The sequence below is a fragment of the Meriones unguiculatus genome, chromosome 11, assembly GCF_030254825.1.
Source record: "Meriones unguiculatus strain TT.TT164.6M chromosome 11, Bangor_MerUng_6.1, whole genome shotgun sequence".
Lineage (NCBI taxonomy): Eukaryota > Metazoa > Chordata > Mammalia > Rodentia > Muridae > Meriones > Meriones unguiculatus.
Window position 1 is genome coordinate 41,634,209 of NC_083359.1, and position 18,984 is coordinate 41,653,192.

General features: G+C 39.7%; 1 protein-coding gene across 2 annotated transcripts in view; it reads right to left on the reverse strand.

The window, feature by feature from the left end:
- Crebbp (CREB binding protein) overlaps positions 1–18,984 on the reverse strand; it is a 137,487-nt gene that overhangs the window by 21,111 nt on the left and 97,392 nt on the right. For both annotated transcript variants that reach the window (XM_021632412.2, XM_021632411.2), the window contains 8 exons: positions 18,607–18,731; positions 17,860–18,048; positions 16,112–16,525; positions 14,073–14,252; positions 13,071–13,260; positions 7,003–7,121; positions 5,878–6,117; positions 5,222–5,310 (listed from right to left, as the gene is read on the reverse strand). In XM_021632412.2, coding sequence (XP_021488087.1) covers positions 5,222–5,310; positions 5,878–6,117; positions 7,003–7,121; positions 13,071–13,260; positions 14,073–14,252; positions 16,112–16,525; positions 17,860–18,048; positions 18,607–18,731 — 1,546 coding nt within the window. The remainder of the gene's footprint in view (positions 1–5,221; positions 5,311–5,877; positions 6,118–7,002; positions 7,122–13,070; positions 13,261–14,072; positions 14,253–16,111; positions 16,526–17,859; positions 18,049–18,606; positions 18,732–18,984) is intronic.

The window sequence follows — 18,984 nt, forward strand, 5'->3', positions numbered from 1 at the left end:
CCTTTAAAAAGCAAGTTAAACTGGAATAGCTTTAGTTTTCAAAATGGAAATTTTATGCTTGATAGCATTAGAGGTTTTATTTCCAGTATTAAGGCAGATCTTCCAATGTGTAACAATGTTGAGCACTCAGAACCATTTTTATAGTTGCTTATTTGTTATTTTTCTCATGTTAATCACTCAGTTAATAATAATTGTGTTACAATACAAATGAAACCAAATCCATTTTCTAGACAAACACTTAACAGAAATGCAGTCAGGGTCAAAGACTTTCCAGCCATTTATTAATAAGTAGTAAGAATATACAGAGAAAAACTGTGATATATTGTATAAACAATACAATATATGCAAACCCACAAACAATTTTGAAAAGTTTTGATTAATTTCTAAACTTTGATTTGAATTTTCGTACTGGGACCAATCATTCATCTTGAGATACATGGCGAATGACTGTTCTGATTTGGTAACAACCCAAGTTAAGCAAATTTAGAGAGTTAATCTTTAAATAGCACAATCTGCATTTGAAAAAATTATCCATCATCCCAATTTCTTGTGTGATAATAATACAGAGCCTGGGCTCATGCTGTTAAGTGAAAACAATTAAAATAAAGACTAGTAAATGTTTGGAAAGGACATGAATGAGAAGTTAACAAAAAGCAGGTGGACTCTGCATAAAACAAGATGAGCACACAAAAATACTATAAAATAAATAAGCTGTATGGAGGTAAATTACACAGGCAAAAAGATGAGCATAAGCTAGCAGCAGCAGTACAATCAAATGCAGGTTTAGCTCAAAACTACATCTACAAGATGCCAAGAAGGATTAGTATTAGGGACACTGAAAAGACTTGGAGCACCAATCTGAGGCCCAGCGTAGAGTAAGATGCATTACTGTGCTCTCACTCACTTGCTCATTCATCACTCACCAGCATGCTCATTCACTCACTGAATCACTCACTCAGCTACAGAATGAGCCATGAGCCATTAGGAGAGGCCCCCACAAGTCCCAGTGTTGATCTTCACTAAAACATTGAGCATTTTGTCCACAGACGTCACTAACTGATTCATGCAGCTAATTTAAAGCACAGAACTGCATTCAGAGCATTCACAACATCTCAAGGTTATTCAAATTTCACACTCTGTTGATGAACAGGGCAGATTCACTGCAGATCACCGGACTAATAATATCTTGCCAGGACAAGATTAAAAATTGGGTAGGAACAGACAAATTAGCAGTTTTGTATATATATTTTTAAATAAACCATGGTAATGTTCTTATTATGCACTATTTTGTAAATATTCGTATAGAGACTTAAAAAACTTCCACATGAAGCAGGGCCTGGTACAAAGCAGATATTCCTTAAGCCAAGAACTTCTCTGTTAAAAATAAAGCTTAGAACTGAGTGATCCATTCATTATATAAGCAAACATATTAGTAGGGACCAGCAAGAACTGCTATAGTTTGAAAAGAAACTATTGAGTCAGAAGTGATTTTAAAAACCTGGAATAATTCTCAACTGTTTAGTTAGTCATTAAAGCCTAGCAACATCCAGGACACAAGAACATGAACCCATTGCTTTCCAATGGTGGAAACTAATACAGAAAGAGAGATAGCCCCTGTAGTGGCTAAAGAAACCTAAGTTCTCTGTATGTGACCAATTGCCACTTCTGAGAATCTTCAGGGTCACAAAATTTAAGGGGATAGTGTTAAGACTCTAGTGTCTGTCCCAAAGCACTGGCAGTGAAAGTGCAGATAATCAAGCCTGCTCATTAAGGTGAGAAGGCAGGGCCCATAACCTCCTTCATCAAACTTCCCTGAGATGAACACAGTGCGGAAAAAGGTATATGTCTAATGAAGATGAAACAAGTCTGGTCTTGGATAACAGATGTGATGTAGACTGTCTTATATTGACACAGTCTACACTTCATTCTCCCTAAAAATAAAAGTTCAGAGGTTTACTTTTTAACCATTAACAGCTTGGTAACAGTCTGTTTTGTGTAAAGGAAGTAGTGTGATGAATATGGAGCCGTGAAGGAGAAATATCTCACATAATTCAATGATAATGCATATCTAAGTTAGCACATAGTAACTATATGGTTTAGCTGTGAGGGTAGTTTAATGCATGACCTTTTCAAATGCAGATTGTTTTAAGAACTCTATCAGTATTCACAAACTATCGGATGTTAGTCTATCAGTATTTAATTATCTATAGATAATTTTCACATTATCTTCAGATAATTATTAAAAAAGCTGTAACACTTTCCTAAAAGTGCCTTTCAAATTTTAAGTGCAGGAACAAGTGAAAGCATAACCATACACTAGCATAAACAGTAAGAACTTCACTTGTTTAAAAGGTCTATAGAACTCTTTGCTGATTTAAGAGTCTAAAACACAAGTGACAAAACATTTACTGGAACACAACAGTGTTCATAGTTGATTTGAAAAAAAAAATATGAGCAATTAGAATGTTTATCAAAGAACTTGGCTACTACTTTCTTAGAATTATAGAGTATTAATTCATATAGGTCATTCTAACAGCACAGGTTTATATGGTGAAAGCTTTTGAAAAGTACCAAACATAGGATACAACTCTTATAATTTTCACTTTCATCAAAGAAAAATATATCACTTTTGTTTAGTAAAAGTGGAGTCCTACACAAAATAAAATTGGGCATTTCAGGACTTCCAAAATAGTCCTGGTGTCTGTCCTCAACCATTGACCTTTTCCTGACCCTACCAGTTCAATTTACCTTAATTGTTGTCAATGGATGGGGCCCAGATCTGCTTAAGTCATCAAAAGCCATGTTTCCTAAGTAGCCAAGAACAGTGAAATAATGCAAGGGCCCAAATACTTAGAAACAGTAGATAATGTCTATCATCCTTTTTGACCAAAATTTTTGGGGGGCATAGTTAATACTAATCCATACAATCTTATAATTCTAACAGTCAAGTGTTGTGGTCTCTGATTGTAATCCTAGCATTCAGGAGGCTGAGGCAAGAAGGTCAAGTTTGAGACCATCTGGAGCTACCCAGTGAGACATTGTCCCAACAAAACAAAACAAAACCAACCAACTTACAACTTTATATAGCTCACAATGGTTTTCAAGTACATTCCTATTTATTATTCAATTGAAGATAGGACAACAAGAGCTTGTTAAGGAAGATGCTATTGTGCCGGTATCTCGAGCAAGGTTAAGTTTAATACATCATGAGATGTGCTAAGAGTCATAGGGCTAAAACAATAAATGGACAAGACAGAACTATTGTATAATACACGGTCACTGTGGGAGGATCCCACCGTAAGGGGTTATGGTACCCTTTTAAATTTTGCCTTACAATGTTGCTACTAAAAGGCTGTGGGTGACAGACACTACACAAGAAATGTCCTGGATTCTATTCATAGCCTAAAACAACAAACACCACCACCACAAACCACAAAACAAAACTTCCACCACCACTCCCTCAAAAAAACCCCACTTCTATGTAAGAAGGGGAGGGTGTTTAGATAGAAATGAAAACAATGGCTGATGTTAAGTTGTCAGCAGCAGCACAGGCTGTTCAGGCTGCACCTCTAATAGAGGTGACCCCAAGCTAGGGTGGAGAATAACAGATTGGTTTTGTCGTAGCTGTTCTTATTCATTTATTTATTTGTTTGTTTGTTTTTTTATTTGTTAGTCCAAATGTGCATGTGGAGATCAGAGGGCAACTTGAGGGAGTTAGTAGTTTCCTTCTAGAATGTAGGACCAGGAATCAAACTCTGGTCATCAAGCTAGATGGCAAATGCCCTAACTCTATAAGCTATCTCGTTCTTTTTTGGAAACAAAACAAAACACTACTTGTAGAGGCGCTATCATGGAAAATGCTATATATTACTTTAAAATCACAAGCCTAACTCAAAAAACATACTTAAGAAAAAATTTTCAAAATTCCCAATTTGTCAGGCCTATACACATATATACCTCTGAACAAATAAACAGCCCACTTATTATTATTATGGCCCAAATAAGCAAAAGAATGAATACCCACAGCAGCAAAACCCTGATGCAATGATTAGGCCCAAGACAGAGAACAAACACAAAGCCCCCTCTTGGTTACACAGAGGCTCTCATTTCTGGCTCACAAAACGGAGTCAACAGTACTGACTTCAGTGTAAGTCATAACTTGTGCTTCAAGCCATGAATCTTTGTGCTGCAACAAGGCAACAAGAGGTCTCAGAACTGAGAGAAAGGAATTAAATTTTCACTTCAGCTTAGAGAAAAAAAAAAAAAAGGCAGGTAAGTGATTAAAATTTATTTTTTAAAGAAAGCCCCAAACTACAGCAGTTACCTGTGGTTTATTTTTATTATCTCACTGTCCCTCTGTGTAAGAAGATCTATTCCGAAAAAATGGCAACTGTTTAAGGTAGGCTTACCACCCTCAAAGCCTTGGCAATAAGATCTAAAACAAAATTATTATTTAAAACAACCAAAACAAAACACCCACCACGGCTTTGCCATGCTGATTCTAGCCTCACACTTGGAATTCTCCTTCTTGCTTTGCCTCCTGACTGCTGGGGTACCAGGTTTACAAACCCAAGAGGAGAGTTATTGAATTCACTAAGGAACACCAGCTCTTAGATTGCACTGTTAGAAAAGAGTGCCCATCCATGTGCTCTTTCTGTTTATGTGTTTGTTTGTTTTTAAACTAACAAGTCTTTCAATCAGACCAGAAAGGCCAAATAATGTAGGTATACATTTGCTGTAGAATAAAATGTGACTTTTTATTTTCTGAATATCTTAAAAGCCTTTTCAGGCTTTTCAAAGTTAGTTTCAACTATGGCTTCTTGGTAACAGTGTTGTATTTTAGACAATTACTACTGAGCTACAGCCCAAAGTAAAAGCTTAAATTTTACACTATAAATGTATGTTTGTTTGTTTTTTTTAAAAAACAGGGATATCTCTACATAAACATGCCTGTCCTGGAAGCCACTATATAGACCAGGCTGGCCTCAAACTTACAGAGATCTGCCTACCTCTGCCTCCAAGTGCTGGGATTAAAGGCCTGTACCACCATGCTCAGCAAATTTATGCTTTAAAATCAGGGTAGACTGATCAAGAGGCACAGAAACTGTGGCACTTTTATAAGAATTTCAGGAAATAAATTACACATCCAGGCTATGAGATGCACAATGCTTGCCCTAACACTTTCCTTTGCTCTGGAAGCAGGCATCTTCATGAGGCTTACCTATTCTGATAGCTGTAGTAGGCTGCATCACGAGGAATTGTACACAGCTGCTTCCCATAACAGCACAAAGTCTGTGGGGAAAACTCATACTGCAAAAACAAGAAGAAAACACTAAACATATATCCCACTTACAATCTTAAGTAGTCTAGCATGCTACAGAGTTAGACTGAGCTTTTAAGTTATTACCTAGTTTATTACCTAGTACATGAGGTAAAATTCTAACAATGTTCATAGCTATATCAGGATATTTTCAGATTTAATGTGACAGAATTGACATAGCTCTGGTTTTAGGTATAGACAGATGCAATGGAGCAGGGCAGTAAGAAAGGCCTCCAATCAGTACTTCACTTTGATCATGACATCATGCTAGGGAGTCAGTTGTTACAAAGCGTATACTAGCCAGGCAGTGGTGGCACACACCATTATAATCCTAGCACTTGGGGAGGCAGAGGCAGATCTCTGTGAGTTCGAGGCCAGCCTTGTCTACAGAGCAAGTCCACAACAACCAGGGCTACACAGAAAACACAAATAAACAAACCCCACCCAAAGAAAAACAAAAACAAAAGCAACAAAACCAAAACTACACTATACTCTAAAACTCCCAACACCACCTTGGTAGGATTAACTAGAAAAGCTTGCTTTCCAGAATACTATACCTTGCGTCCACAGCAATATCCAAGAGACTGCATGACGGGGTCAATTTCTTGCTCAAAGACCTCTGCGAGTTTACTGCAAAATTTATATACCCGGGATGTCTTACGATTATATAGCCATGCATTGTTGAACATAAGCCAGACATCATCCACATATTGCCAGGGTTCTTGGTACTGTCCTGTATCTAACTTCCGTTTGATGGTAGAAAGGTCCATAGGATTCTTCACAATATCAAAATAATCCTTTAAAAACAAAAAGTCAACCCTGTGAGTGGATACTGCAAAGTTTAAGAATAACAGAAAGTATCAGACATTTGTTCCCAAGAATAAGAAATGGAACTGAAAAGAAAATAATCCCAAATGTTCCACTTATTTGACTAACATGATAACTGATAAGTTTAAGTGTGATTAAATTACTGCAAAGGCAAAGGAAAAACAACATTAAAACATTATTTTTTAATGAAAATGAGAACTTTAGCTTACTGAATTAAAATGGTGAACAAATGCCTCAGAAAACATATACTTCTACAGATTCCCTTTTGGTCTACATAAACAAAATGCATCAACCCTGAGACTACTGTTCTAACGGGCCTGTGTGGCACATGCCTTTCCAACTCTCCCAGGGACATCAAATAGAGATTGACATGTATAGCGTAGATGGTATTTTAATTCTTTAAGCCAATTCTTTTAGATACACACAAACAAAGCCTTAAATATAAGGGGCTCTGTGTTAGCACAAGTGGGCCTGAGCTCCAGCAAATGCTTCTGATCCACCAATAACTGCTGACAGACACAGACTTTTCTATTAAGGGGGAAAAAAATCTTCAAAATTCTCAAAGCAAAGTTATTTTATTTAACTCCACACCCCCCCCCTCCTTTCTCTCTCTGGTTGTTTTGTTTTTTGAGACAGGGTTTGCCTGTATAACCCTGGCTGTCCTGGAACTCACTTTATAAACCAGGATGGCCTCAAACTGATAGATATCCACCTGCCTTTGTTTTCGAGTACTTAGATTAAAGGCTTGTGCAACCAACCACCCAGCTTCTTTTCCTCAATTTTAAGAGATAAAACAATAGATACTCAAAGCTCTAACATATGTTTTTGTTTTTTTTTTTTCCATAGTAACTCACTGGGATTCCTAGGAGCTGAGGGTCCACAGGTTGCCGAAACGGTAGAGACTCTGGGTCCTGCCGATAGAGAGCTTCTAGGGTTGGCATGAGTGCCTGGCGCAGCTCCTCAGGCTTAAAGACTAGAGGAGAGAGCAGCAGGTAAAGACATCACACGTGGTGCTCAGACACATCCATCAGCACAGTCACACGGTTAAGATCATGGATTCGACTTCTCAGTCACAGTTCTCCAAGCTCACTTGCTTCATACCATAAGAACCCTTAGACTAAGGCCTGAACTGGTGTTTCTGAATATAGTAATGGGCTTTAATTCTGACACTCAGTCCATGAGACAGAGTGAAGCACAGTTTCAACAAAAATTCCAATCTTCAAATATTGCTACATTAGAAAACAAAGCTAATTTCCAATTCTGCTTCTTTGATCAAACTGGACAATAAATGAAGCCATTTCACTGCAGGGACCTTGTCTAAATCCTTTGGTGATACTTTTCTATTCTTGGCTCAGTGAAGTTCAACTCACCTCAAATAAATCTTTATCTACTGTACCCTCACAAACAAATGAAAAGTCTCACAGTGTGTGTCTCCAATGTTTGTCAGTGCCCACTGCTCTCACCTCTTAGCCATCACATTTCCTACCTATTCTGTTGTTACCATTGTGCCTGTAATTCCAGTGCTCAGGGAACTGAGCACGAGGCCAGGTAGGGCTAAATGAAACGCTGTCTCAAAATAAGCCAGCCAGCAAATAAATAAATAGACAGACAGACAGACAGACAGACAGACAGATAAAATGGCTGCCAAATACCTTCAAGATAGAAAAGTCATAAGAACTCTCAGTCTGCATGGCATAGAAACATACCTTACTCCAGTCTTTAGTATACAGGTCAATGTGTCATAACTCTTGGCTTCCAAAAAGAAATGGAACGGAAGTATGTCAAAGCAGTTCTGATGACTGCTATTATAAGTGATGCAAACTTGTGTTAATCTCAGCATTAGGGAGGCAGAGGCAAATGAATCTCTCTGTGAGTTCAAGATTGGCTTGGTCTACCTAGTGAGTTCCAGGCCAGGCCATACTAATAAAAAATACACAGTGAGAGGTAGAGGCAAGTAAATCTCTATGAGTTGAAGGCCAGCTTAGTCTACAGAATGAGTTCCAAGTCAGCCAGGGCTACACAAGGAAACATTGTCTCGAAAAAACAAAAAGCAACCAACCAAATCAACCAAAGAATACATAGTGAGACAAAAGTTCCACCTGGGCCATGGCATAGATCTTTCATCATTCCTATCTGGGGGGTCTAACTTGTCAAATTTAGAATTTTACCAGATTGTTTTTGTTTTTTGTTTGTTTTTTTTCATGTGAAAGGTTAAAAGTTAACAGAAAAATTCAACTTAATATCCTCACTTTTAGACATATAAACTTAGTTGCACCAAATCCCCAAAATTTATTCCCAACAGAGCCAGGAACCCGTCACTTCTCTTGAGCACCTTATTATAAGACATTGCCTCTTTTGCAAGACACCTGATTGCTCTTGTAGTAACTGGCCTAAGGTCTACAGGAGCAGGGGAGACTTCTTTAAACACCCCCCCACACACACTCAGCAACATAAAGGCCCCCTCAAGCATGCAGACATACCCTCAGAAGCCTTATAAATACATGACTATTCTTACTTTCTGCAAACTTCATTCTTCTGTTTATAAGATAGTGTTACAAAGAGCTCCAAACCTTTTTATTTTACATGTGCTTTTTATCTGTATCTTCTGAGATAGGGACTATGTATGTATAGGCTACATTTGACTATAGAGCCCAGGCTGGCTTTAAACCCATTATTTTACTGCCTCAGTTTCCCAAGTGCTAGGTTTATAGTCATGTGCCATCATGCCTAACTACAGCTGGTATCCTTGAGTAATCTGTTTCATGTATATGTGGTTGTGCATGTGCCAGTGGAGGCCCAAAGCTGGCATCGTCACTAATTGCTTTTCAGCTCCTTCATCAAGTCAGCATCTCTTACGTGAACTCAGAACTTGCAGGAAGGTCTACTCTAGCTAGCTGGCTTGTTCCAGGGACACCTTGGCTCTTCTGCCTCCTGAGCTCTACAACTCCAGTCAAGCCAGCATACCCATTGGTCACTTATGTGTGGTCTGGAAGCTCTGAACTCTAAGCAAATTCCACAAACCCTGAAATAATTCTTCATAAGAAAACATTTAATCAAAAGTTTTCTTATTCCTATAGATAAGGCATGGATCAAAAAGCCTAATCTGGCAAGCTTTCCACTTTCTACGAGCTAAGACCTCAAAACAGTCTTTACTTTTACAGGGTTTCTCTGTGTAGCCTTGCCTGTCTTGGAACTCACTCTGTAGACCAGGCTGGACTGAACTCACAGAAATCCGTCCTGCTTCTGCCTCCTGAGTACTGGGATCAAAGGCGTATTTACCTTTTTTAATGATCAGAAAAAGTTTATAATTCAAGTTTTAATCTAAAAAAAAAGAAAAGAGAGAAAGAGCGCTTTTATTGGCACACAACCATGTTCATTCACTGAATATTATATCTGCTGCTGCATTTGAGGTGATTAGGGTTTCTGTTTTTGGAGTTTTTCTTTCTTTTTTTTGGGGGGGGTTCAAGACAGGGTTTCTCTGTGTAAGCCTTGGCTGTCCCGGACTCACTTTGTAGACCAGGCTGGCCTCAAACTCACAGAGGCCCCCCTCTGCCTCCTCGAGTTCTGGGATTATAGGTGTTTGTCACCTAGGCCAGGAAGGTGATTAGTTTTAACAGAAACCTTAAGATTTATGAAACCTGAAATCCCAACCAGGTGGGATTTCAGCTTTATTTGATAGCTTTATTTGCAGCATCTGGGAGGTAGAGAAGTAGGGCAGCCTAACCTACCCAAGAAACCTTATCTAAAAAGTCTGCTAATGCTAGGTGTGCAATGCATCCCTTTTATCCCAGTACTCAAAAGGCAGAGATAAGTGGATCTCTGTAAATTTAAGCTAGCCTGGTCTATAATGTGAGTTCTAGGTCTGCTAGCACTAAATAATGAAACTCTGTCTCAAAAAAGTCTGCCCATAGGCTAATGAGATGGCTCAGGAAGTAAAAGCATTTGCGGCCACGCCTAACACCCAGAATTCAATCCTCAGGACCTACATGGTGGAGAGAAAAAAAATCAACTCCCACAAGTAAATCCTCTGACTTCCATTTACCTGCCATATCACTGGTGTGCACCCTAAATTAAAGAAATGTTAGGGGCTAGTGAGATATGTCAGTGGTTAAGAGAACCTGCTGTTCTCTCTTCCAAGGGACTAGAGTTTACTTCCCGTCACCATAGTGAGTGGTTCACAACCACCTCTAACTTCAGCTCCAGGAGACCGTACTCCATCTTCTAGACACTGTGGACACCGACACACGAACATGGACACACACACACACAACCCTTAAAGAAAAGAAAAAGGTCTGCTCACTCTCACTCCTCTCCCAGTAGTAACTAAAGTAACTAAATGTGTCTCAATATGACTGTTTATTCATTAATTAAACAACTATTTAAAGCCTATAAGTAAGGTCTTTTCAAATTCCCAGCTTTATCATACTGTGTAATAAGACTCCATAAGGGTTCAAAGAGAAGTCAGTAGCTGTATCAGAACTAATTTCTCTGCAGCTAATTACCTGGTGTGACAAAGAATATACCATTCCAGTTTGCTACAAAAGCCTTAATTCAGAAAGAATGGTAAACCATACACTTTGCAAAGTGTGTGGTTCATAAGCTCTGTGCTGTCCAATGTGGTGGTAACCAGAAATATCTGGGATTGAAGGTTCATCAAAGCAATTTTACATAAACTGAACAACTTAGTTTACCAATCACTCCTGTACAACTCAAGTGGTCAAGAACCACACGGTAGACAGTCACCAAAATAAAGCACAAATAAGACACTTCCATCACTGTAGAATGTTCTAGCATTGTCCAAAGCTTCTCTAGGGGTCTCTGAGATCAAAACTGTCTCCCAGTACAGAACTACACTGTGTTAATAGTGCCACTGAAGAGGCAAATGAATGGGAGAGTCTTCCAGCTTTTGTGGCCACTTTACTCAGAGGAAAAAGGACAGCCACTTGAGCACATTCTTGCTGAGGCAGGAAAGTCAATACTCTCAGTAAGTCTGCACATCCCACAAATGCTTCCATGCTATTCTGTAAGGGAACAGAAAGCCATGCTGCGAAGAAGCAGTGTCAGCACTGGGGCTCAGAGCAGGAACTGCTTTTCTCCCTGAAGACAGAAATCTTAAGGAGGATGACAGATACAAAGCTGTTACTCAATTCTAGTCTGTGGCAAAGTTTTCCCATTAAAAAGAAAAAAAATCAGCTAAGTGAGCCAGTTACTTCAAGGATAAATGACAGAATTTGTTGGCAAAAGTAAAATTTGGACAATCATTAAAAATGGTTTTTTTTTTTTGAGAACTGTATTTGCGAGTTATTTTTGGAGAACTTGTATGAACTTGATGTTTCTCAAAACTTTTTAGATTTGTTTTATGAAAGTGAGTGATACTAGAAAATGTGGATTGATAAAACAGCATCAAGTATGTTAGCACTTAGAAAATGTTCACAACTCAGTACTTTGTAGGTCACCAAAGAATGGTATCAACTCACCCTCAAGATGCTCTGCTTGCTGACTTTGAAGCATTTATCAAAGCAGAGTATCTCTCCCCAGTTATCTGAAAGAGCCATGAATCACCTCTTTCCACTAGGAAGTTATTGGAATGAGAATGGATGTTCCTCACACAGTTCAAACAAGATTATCACAACAGCAGAATGCAGAGCAGATCTCGAGAGTCCAACTCAGTTGCCTAACTCTCTTCAAAACATTTCAAGGTTACAAAATAACATCATATTTTTACTATTTTTGTTTGGCAAAGGTAATTTTTGTAAAAATGTGTTAAACGAGGCTAGCAATATCACAGGTAGACTATTGGTTCCATTTACCAGGAGGAGTAACAGACTTATTAATTTAAATGAATTAAACATTGTTTTTTTCAATTTTACTTCTTTAAAGGATAAGCAATGGCAAGACAGTCCCCATAATCAAAACCTCTCTGGCACCCTCAATTATAAAACAAGTAAGTGCTTTTCCTACCTGTGGCACTTAACTGCCTCAGCTACCAAAATTTTCTGCATTCTCTCTCAAATATGTCTGACACCTACAGTTCTGAACTTCCAAAGTCCTGTTAAACAAGGGTCACTTGACAATCTTTCAACACCCTATTACTTCTTACTGTGGACACGTTAACTGCAGTATGCCCAATTTCTACTTGTCTTGAGCTAACCTAACACATAAGGAGCTTCCCACCCCAAGCCAAGTCACAGCTGCTTTATAAGCCCCTTATTCGCCTCCATCTGCAGAAACCTCTAGCACACACACACATGGTCATTTGCCTCAAACCAAAGCATTTTTATTCACTTTGTTCCTGAATCCTTTAGCAATTCTTTATACCTGGCTCTGCAGAACCTACATTCCTTAGCCTGCTCAAAGATCCAGAAGCACTTCAACTCCGCCTCTAGTCTTCCACATCTCATCTAAGGAGACAACTCAGGGCTATTCCTCAGCCACAGTTTGTTACTGTCATTGTTCTCTCTGTATGTGTATGGGTGTGGGTGTGGGTGTGGGAGGGAGTGTACATGGTACCTGAATGTGTGCAGTGTACACATATTTGCACACATTCATGGAGGCCAGAAGGACAGTGAGGGTCCTGTCTTATTCCTACATTTAAGAAGTCTCTTACTGACCGTGGAGTTAGACTGTTGACTGGCAAGCCACAGCTTTCTGTCTGCCTCCTACTATGATGAGTTACAGATGCACGTGTACAGCCACACCTAGCCTTTTAAATGAGTGCTAGGATCCAAACTCAGGTCCTCATGTTTGCCCAGCAAACTCTCCTGTAGACTGACTCTCTCCAGCCCCTGCTTTCTCAGAGGTAACAGTTAGAGAAGGATAGACAAGGAACAAAAGGGAATTTGTAATCATTTTCGTGCCTTAGCTTTCAGTCTTTGGTGTGGAAGCACAGCACAGGCCATACTTTAGAGAAAGTGTGACCTACTTTTTTTGCGTGGCTGGGAAGGGGACGTTGACTGTGAGGCTGTGCCATTAGCACTGTTCTCTTCTTCCTCTTTAGCTTCCACTTTTACTTCGGGTTTCTTTTCTTCTACTTCCATTGGTTCTGATTTCTGCTCTGCTGTGTCCGTTTCTTCTTTTACTTGGGAAGATCCTTGTAACTCCTCTTCCATCATCTTGAGAAAAACAGAGCCACAGAAGACAGGACTGTCACTCCTGTAACCCAGTGCGACTTTACTCTTAAGTCACCTCACACACAGGTTTGCCCAGTGTTCCCTTAGTCAAAGGCACCTGCGCCATTCTCCCCACTCCACCATTCTCCCCACTCCACCATTCTCCCCACTCCCTTTACCCCATCCCATAGGAGGAAAAGGAATAAAATATTTGATGCGCATTGGGTCACTTTATACAGCACAAGTGCAATCATAATTCTAATTAAATTTTTTCAATATAAAAGTATGTTTACATGATCAGTAAAATATTGATAGACCTTGTTTGGAAATAAGAGTTCCTTGAAAAATTGAAATAGGGGGATCAAAACCCCATGCTCTGAGATATCTGCTCTGAGAGTATGATTTGAGACGTGGACTGATTAGGAAGCCCATGTCATACCCATATCACATATGACCACCATAAAGGAGTCAGTCCATAGTAAGTGCACTGATGACAAAGTTGCTCATCTTTTGAGAAAAAGCAAATTATCTAATGGTTTATTTTTAACTTCCTGATTTTTAAAATATTGATCAGGCCAGACAAAAACACAGAAAAACAGGCTAGATTTAGTGCTTGGTCTACGGATTTTGACATCTGCCCTAAGTCAGTAAGTAAATCTACCACCTCTTCTGCAGAACTAAAAATGAACAAAGAACATCAACAAAAAGAATTCTAGATCATCCGAACATTTAAAAAGAATATCCAAGCATCACGATAGGTCCTGAGAATACGATGGTAAAGCTGCATGCACTGATGTCTAGAAAACATTATCTACCTCAGAGCGAGGTTCCCCCTTGGATTCACCAGGATCAGGCTCAGCATCATCTGTTTGGACTTCTGTCTTCATTTCCAGCATGGGTACATCAGGTCCTGGCTGCTGGGAACTAGTTTCAGCACTGGTCACAGAGGACGGAGTGGGGACTCTATTATCAATGCTGGCTGCTGCCTGAGAAAGCTGCAAAGAAATCAAAACTGTTCACCTCTGTAAGGCAGATAACATAAAGGCCTTCAACTCTTGCTCTTCCAATACTACTCTCCTGTTTAGTATTTCTCCATACAGCCTAAGAGCCTAGTAGGAACACTAAAGGATAGATATTCCCAGAGAGAGCTCTGGAGGAAGTCACTGTTAGAAACACAATTTATTTCTTGCCAAAAATACGGAGCTGGAAGAACGGTTCTCTAAATTCCGACATAAAACTATTTTCTCTCTGCTTTCTAAATGGGCTTTTTTTTTTTAAAACCATTATTTCTGTTCACTAAGATTCATGCTTATGGAAAAAGGCAAACTATAAACACCTAAGTATTTACAGAAAAGTTGGGAAATAAAGGCCTATGTGAAGCAAAATGTCAAATGAACCTATGTTTAATGCCGGACAGTGATGGTGGTGGAGTAAGTAACACTCCATTACCATGTAACAAGGTTTTAGCCAATAAAGTAAACTAATAAAGGAGATAAAAATTAAAAGTAAGTCTTTTTAAGGGCATAGGATACAGCCATTGTTTGCAAAGTCCTGGTCTGAAGACTGGAAACATAACTTAGAGACAAAAATGAAGAGTCAGAGCCAGTATATGTCCTTATGAAGAAAGCGAAATGATAATTTCATTTTTGCAATTGCTGTTTGATTAATTTTGCAGCCTGAGTATGTAAGAATGGAATTAATGTAAATCTGAGAGGATAAAAGGAAACAATCTCTGTACTTCTAGAAAGGCACTTGGCCAGGCGCTGGCCAGCAGGTCCGGGATGATACAGGACGTGCCTTCCATCCTTCTAAGCCACCTACAAAGAGGAACAGAGTGCTTAGAGCCACAGGGGGGACAAGCCTCACTCTGCTGTTTCATTATGAGTAAGAAAAGTTTCCTTCTGAAAGAAAGTTGATTTGCCAAGTTAGAGGCCCTATAGTTTGAAGCATAGCCACAAAAACTAAGCACAAAAACTATCAAAACCTAGACAATATTAATTTGGAACAGAAAACAGAGAATCTGACTACTGATTTCTGTTAACTACTTTAACCAAGGGTAATTATAAGCCATGCCTTTAGGACCAACAGTGGGAACAAATCACAGCTCCACACCAATTCCATCAGGACATGTGTGTGCAAACACACACACACACACACACACACACTCTCTCTCTCTCTCTCTCTCTCTCCCCCCCACCCCTCTTTCTGGTATCAGAGCAAATTGCTACAGCATCTTGACAGAATATTCTTTCTTCTTCTTTTTTTTTTTTTTAAAGACAGGGTCTTACTTTGTAGCTCTGCCTGACTTCAGGCCCACAAAGATCTGCCTGACTCTAGTGCCTGAGATAACTTAAAAAAAAAAAAAATATATATATATATATATATATATATTTATTTATTTATTTATTTATTTAATGTATGAGTGCACTATCTGCACGAACACCTGCATGCCAGAAAAGGGCATCAGATTCCGTTATAGATGGTTGTGAGCAACCATGAACTGGGAATTGAACTCAGGAGCTCTGGAAGAACAGACAGTACTCTTAACCAATGAGCCATCTCTCCAGACCCTGACAGAACATTCTTATGAAAGGTATCCTGTAAGAGTTTGGCTTGGGGTCCTGGAGAGATGGCTCAGAGGTTAGGAGCACTGGCTGCTCTTCCTGAGGTCCTGAGTTCAATTCCCAACAACCACATGGTGGCTCAGAACCATCTATGATGATATCTAGTGCCCTCTTCTGGCATGCAGATATACATGTAGTCAGAACATTATATACATAATAAATAAATAAAAATCTTAAAAAAAAAAAAAAAAAGAGTTTGGCTTGACAATGACAACGTGAAAGAGGCTCACCGGTGTGCCAGGAGGCTGAGTGTGCACGGGTGTTGGCTGCTGCTGTGATGACTGAGGGGTAGCCACAGATGGCGGCTGCACTGGGGTTTGAGGCTGTGGAGTCACCTGGGCCTGTGCTGCTGCCTGGACCGTTGGGGTACTCTGTGTCTGGGCAACACTGGGCACTGAGCCAGGAGTTGGGGTAGGAGTCTGCCCAGATGACACAGGAGTGGATGGCTGAGTGGGAGCTGCTGGCTGGGGAGGCGTCATCCCAGGTGGTGTTGGATGTTGGAGAGAGGGCATGCCAGCAGCTGTGGAAGCAGGAGGTGGAGTTGGGTGCAACGGTGACTGTGTCACTGGTGGGCAAGGAAGCTGGCTAGCCTGGGGCGCCAGCATGTTCAGAGGGTTAGGAAGAGCACCTCCAGGCACCTGGCCCTAAAAGAAATAGAAAGAAGAGCATGTAAAAACTACCTTATCCAACTGAAAACAGAAGAGACTTGAAAATAAATTATGAAAATTTAACCATAGTTTCTTAAAATTAGTTCTGGTAGTTTCACAAGGATGCTCCATTTGTAAAACCGCACAGACTAAACACTGACAGTCTGCACCACACCATGTAATAAAGTCAGCACTACAATGCTTCTCATACTGTGATTTGTACAACTATAATATCTGGCTACAATATTCATTGCTTTGACACATATTTACTTAGCTTATTGAGTTCATGTTTTATCACAACTACTTGTAACTTACACCATAGAAAAAAGGGTTTTGGTTTTTAACAGAGCTGAGACACTAAAACATTTCAGTATAGTGATTTCCAATTGAAGAGACACTGAAGAATTTGTTGACTTTTCAAAAACTGAATCAACATCACCATTCTTGAGAGAAGTCTGGCCTAGGCACCACAAACAGTTTCACAGGGTGACAAGCGTAACCAGCCATATGCTTAAGTGTTGCTTGTATGTACAAATATCTAAGAACCGAACTGAACAGCTAAAACTAATAACTATGGCCCAAAAAAAACGAACATATTTACTATCTGGCTTTTTACAGGAAAGGTTTTGGTCTTTGTGGCATATGGCTGAGATAGGAAGATTGTAGCCTGGGCTACATGGAGAGCCCATGGGGGAAAAGGGGAGTTGGTTTTCTGAGCTCTGTTCTAAAGAAATGAGATGATAGAGAACATTAACCATTGCTGAGTAAACATAAAACACTCAACAACTCCTTCAGCATTAGCTCACTGTTTAAAAACATGAATTTTATATTCTGAGACTTTGACTATTTTAAATACTCTGTATGCAGCTGATATGTGATACACTACAATTAACCAAAATAAAAGAAAGCAGAAAAATAAATGGAAAATTTAGCTTTCGCCAAATAACTGAAACGTGCTCAATGAGAAGAGTACTCTGATTCTGCTGCCTTGACACCCCAACACGGGCAGTAAAACACACAAAACTGAGTCACTAGGAGGAGCTCACTAGGAAGAGTTCCAGTATTTTTCAAACTAATTTTAGATTTTTAAAACACACAAACAGCAGCCAAAATCCAAAGAACAAAACCACACAATCTATTTTACTTTTTGTGTGAAATTCACCTAGAGGGAATAAGAAGAAGTAAAACAAGGTAAAATTTACCAGACAACATGGGGAACAATGAAGAGATGCATATTCTAGAAGTCTAGTTTCCAACCAGTAAAACAGGACCCTGTCACAGAGAGTAGGACTATATAATACTGGTTGTCCAGGCTCCCACACTGAATGTACCTGTGAAACGCCTGTCTGGGTTGTTGGCTGCCCCATGCCCACACTGTTTACACTCATTGCCCCACTGGATGATGGGAACTGATTCTGTGGCAGAAACTGGTTCTGAGTGGGTGCCTGGGCCATCATGTTGTTGGCATGGGTGCTCATCATGTTTGGAGGCTGAGGCATCCGAGACGGAGAAATGGCCATCTGTAAGTCAAGAACCAGGAGTGTTACAGTGCAGAAGTGATAGAACAGAGTCTTCATGATGCACAGTGCAATGGAGACCCAAAGACTTACAAATATAGCACATTTTGGTTTTAAAGGCCAGCACTTGCTGGGGACTCCCCAGTTCCTGGACACTTTTCTACACTTTCTCAAACAATCTCTTAAGTAAGCCAATGTTGAACTGTCCTCTGACTGGCTGTCAACAGCATGCTGTAATTTACAATCCAATCATGCCTTTAATTACCGGAGGCTATTTCAGGAGCACAAGATGGAAGTCAACGGACACTGACAATATGAGCCGTTGGCTGCTTGTTCCACACTCCACAGCAAATTCCTACAGATTTATTATTTCAATAAAAATAACAATCAAATAATCCTCATTGACGCAATAGTGTTTTTTGTTTGTTTTAAGAAAGATTAAGGAAATAAAACATAACTAAAATTCGAAGACACAAGTACCCTAAAAATCTCAAGCAACAATGGAAGACCCCTGCTCAGAGAACATTCTACTGAGCAAGGACTGAGAGGAGAAGCACTTACACCTGGAACTGAGGCCATGCTGTTCATCTGGACAGAATGGTTCATGGGAGAGGCTGCACGAGGTCCCATGGGTGCTTGTGGCAACTGGACATTACCCAGGGACATGGGGTTAAATGAATTCATCCCTATAAACAGTTATAATAATTCATTAATAAAGCATCCACAAGAAAAGAAATACATTCATGAAATAAACTCCAAGTAAGAGACATGGGTAACAGACAATACAGGGAAACAAGCAAATCAGAGCAGATGGTAGTAGCCTTTCCATATCTGATAGGAGCAGTGGGTGGGAAGCTTGGGGGAGCTAAGGTAAGATGAGAACATGAGGGCAAGCTCCAACAAACCAAAACTAATGTGCACAACACATGGAAGCAACAA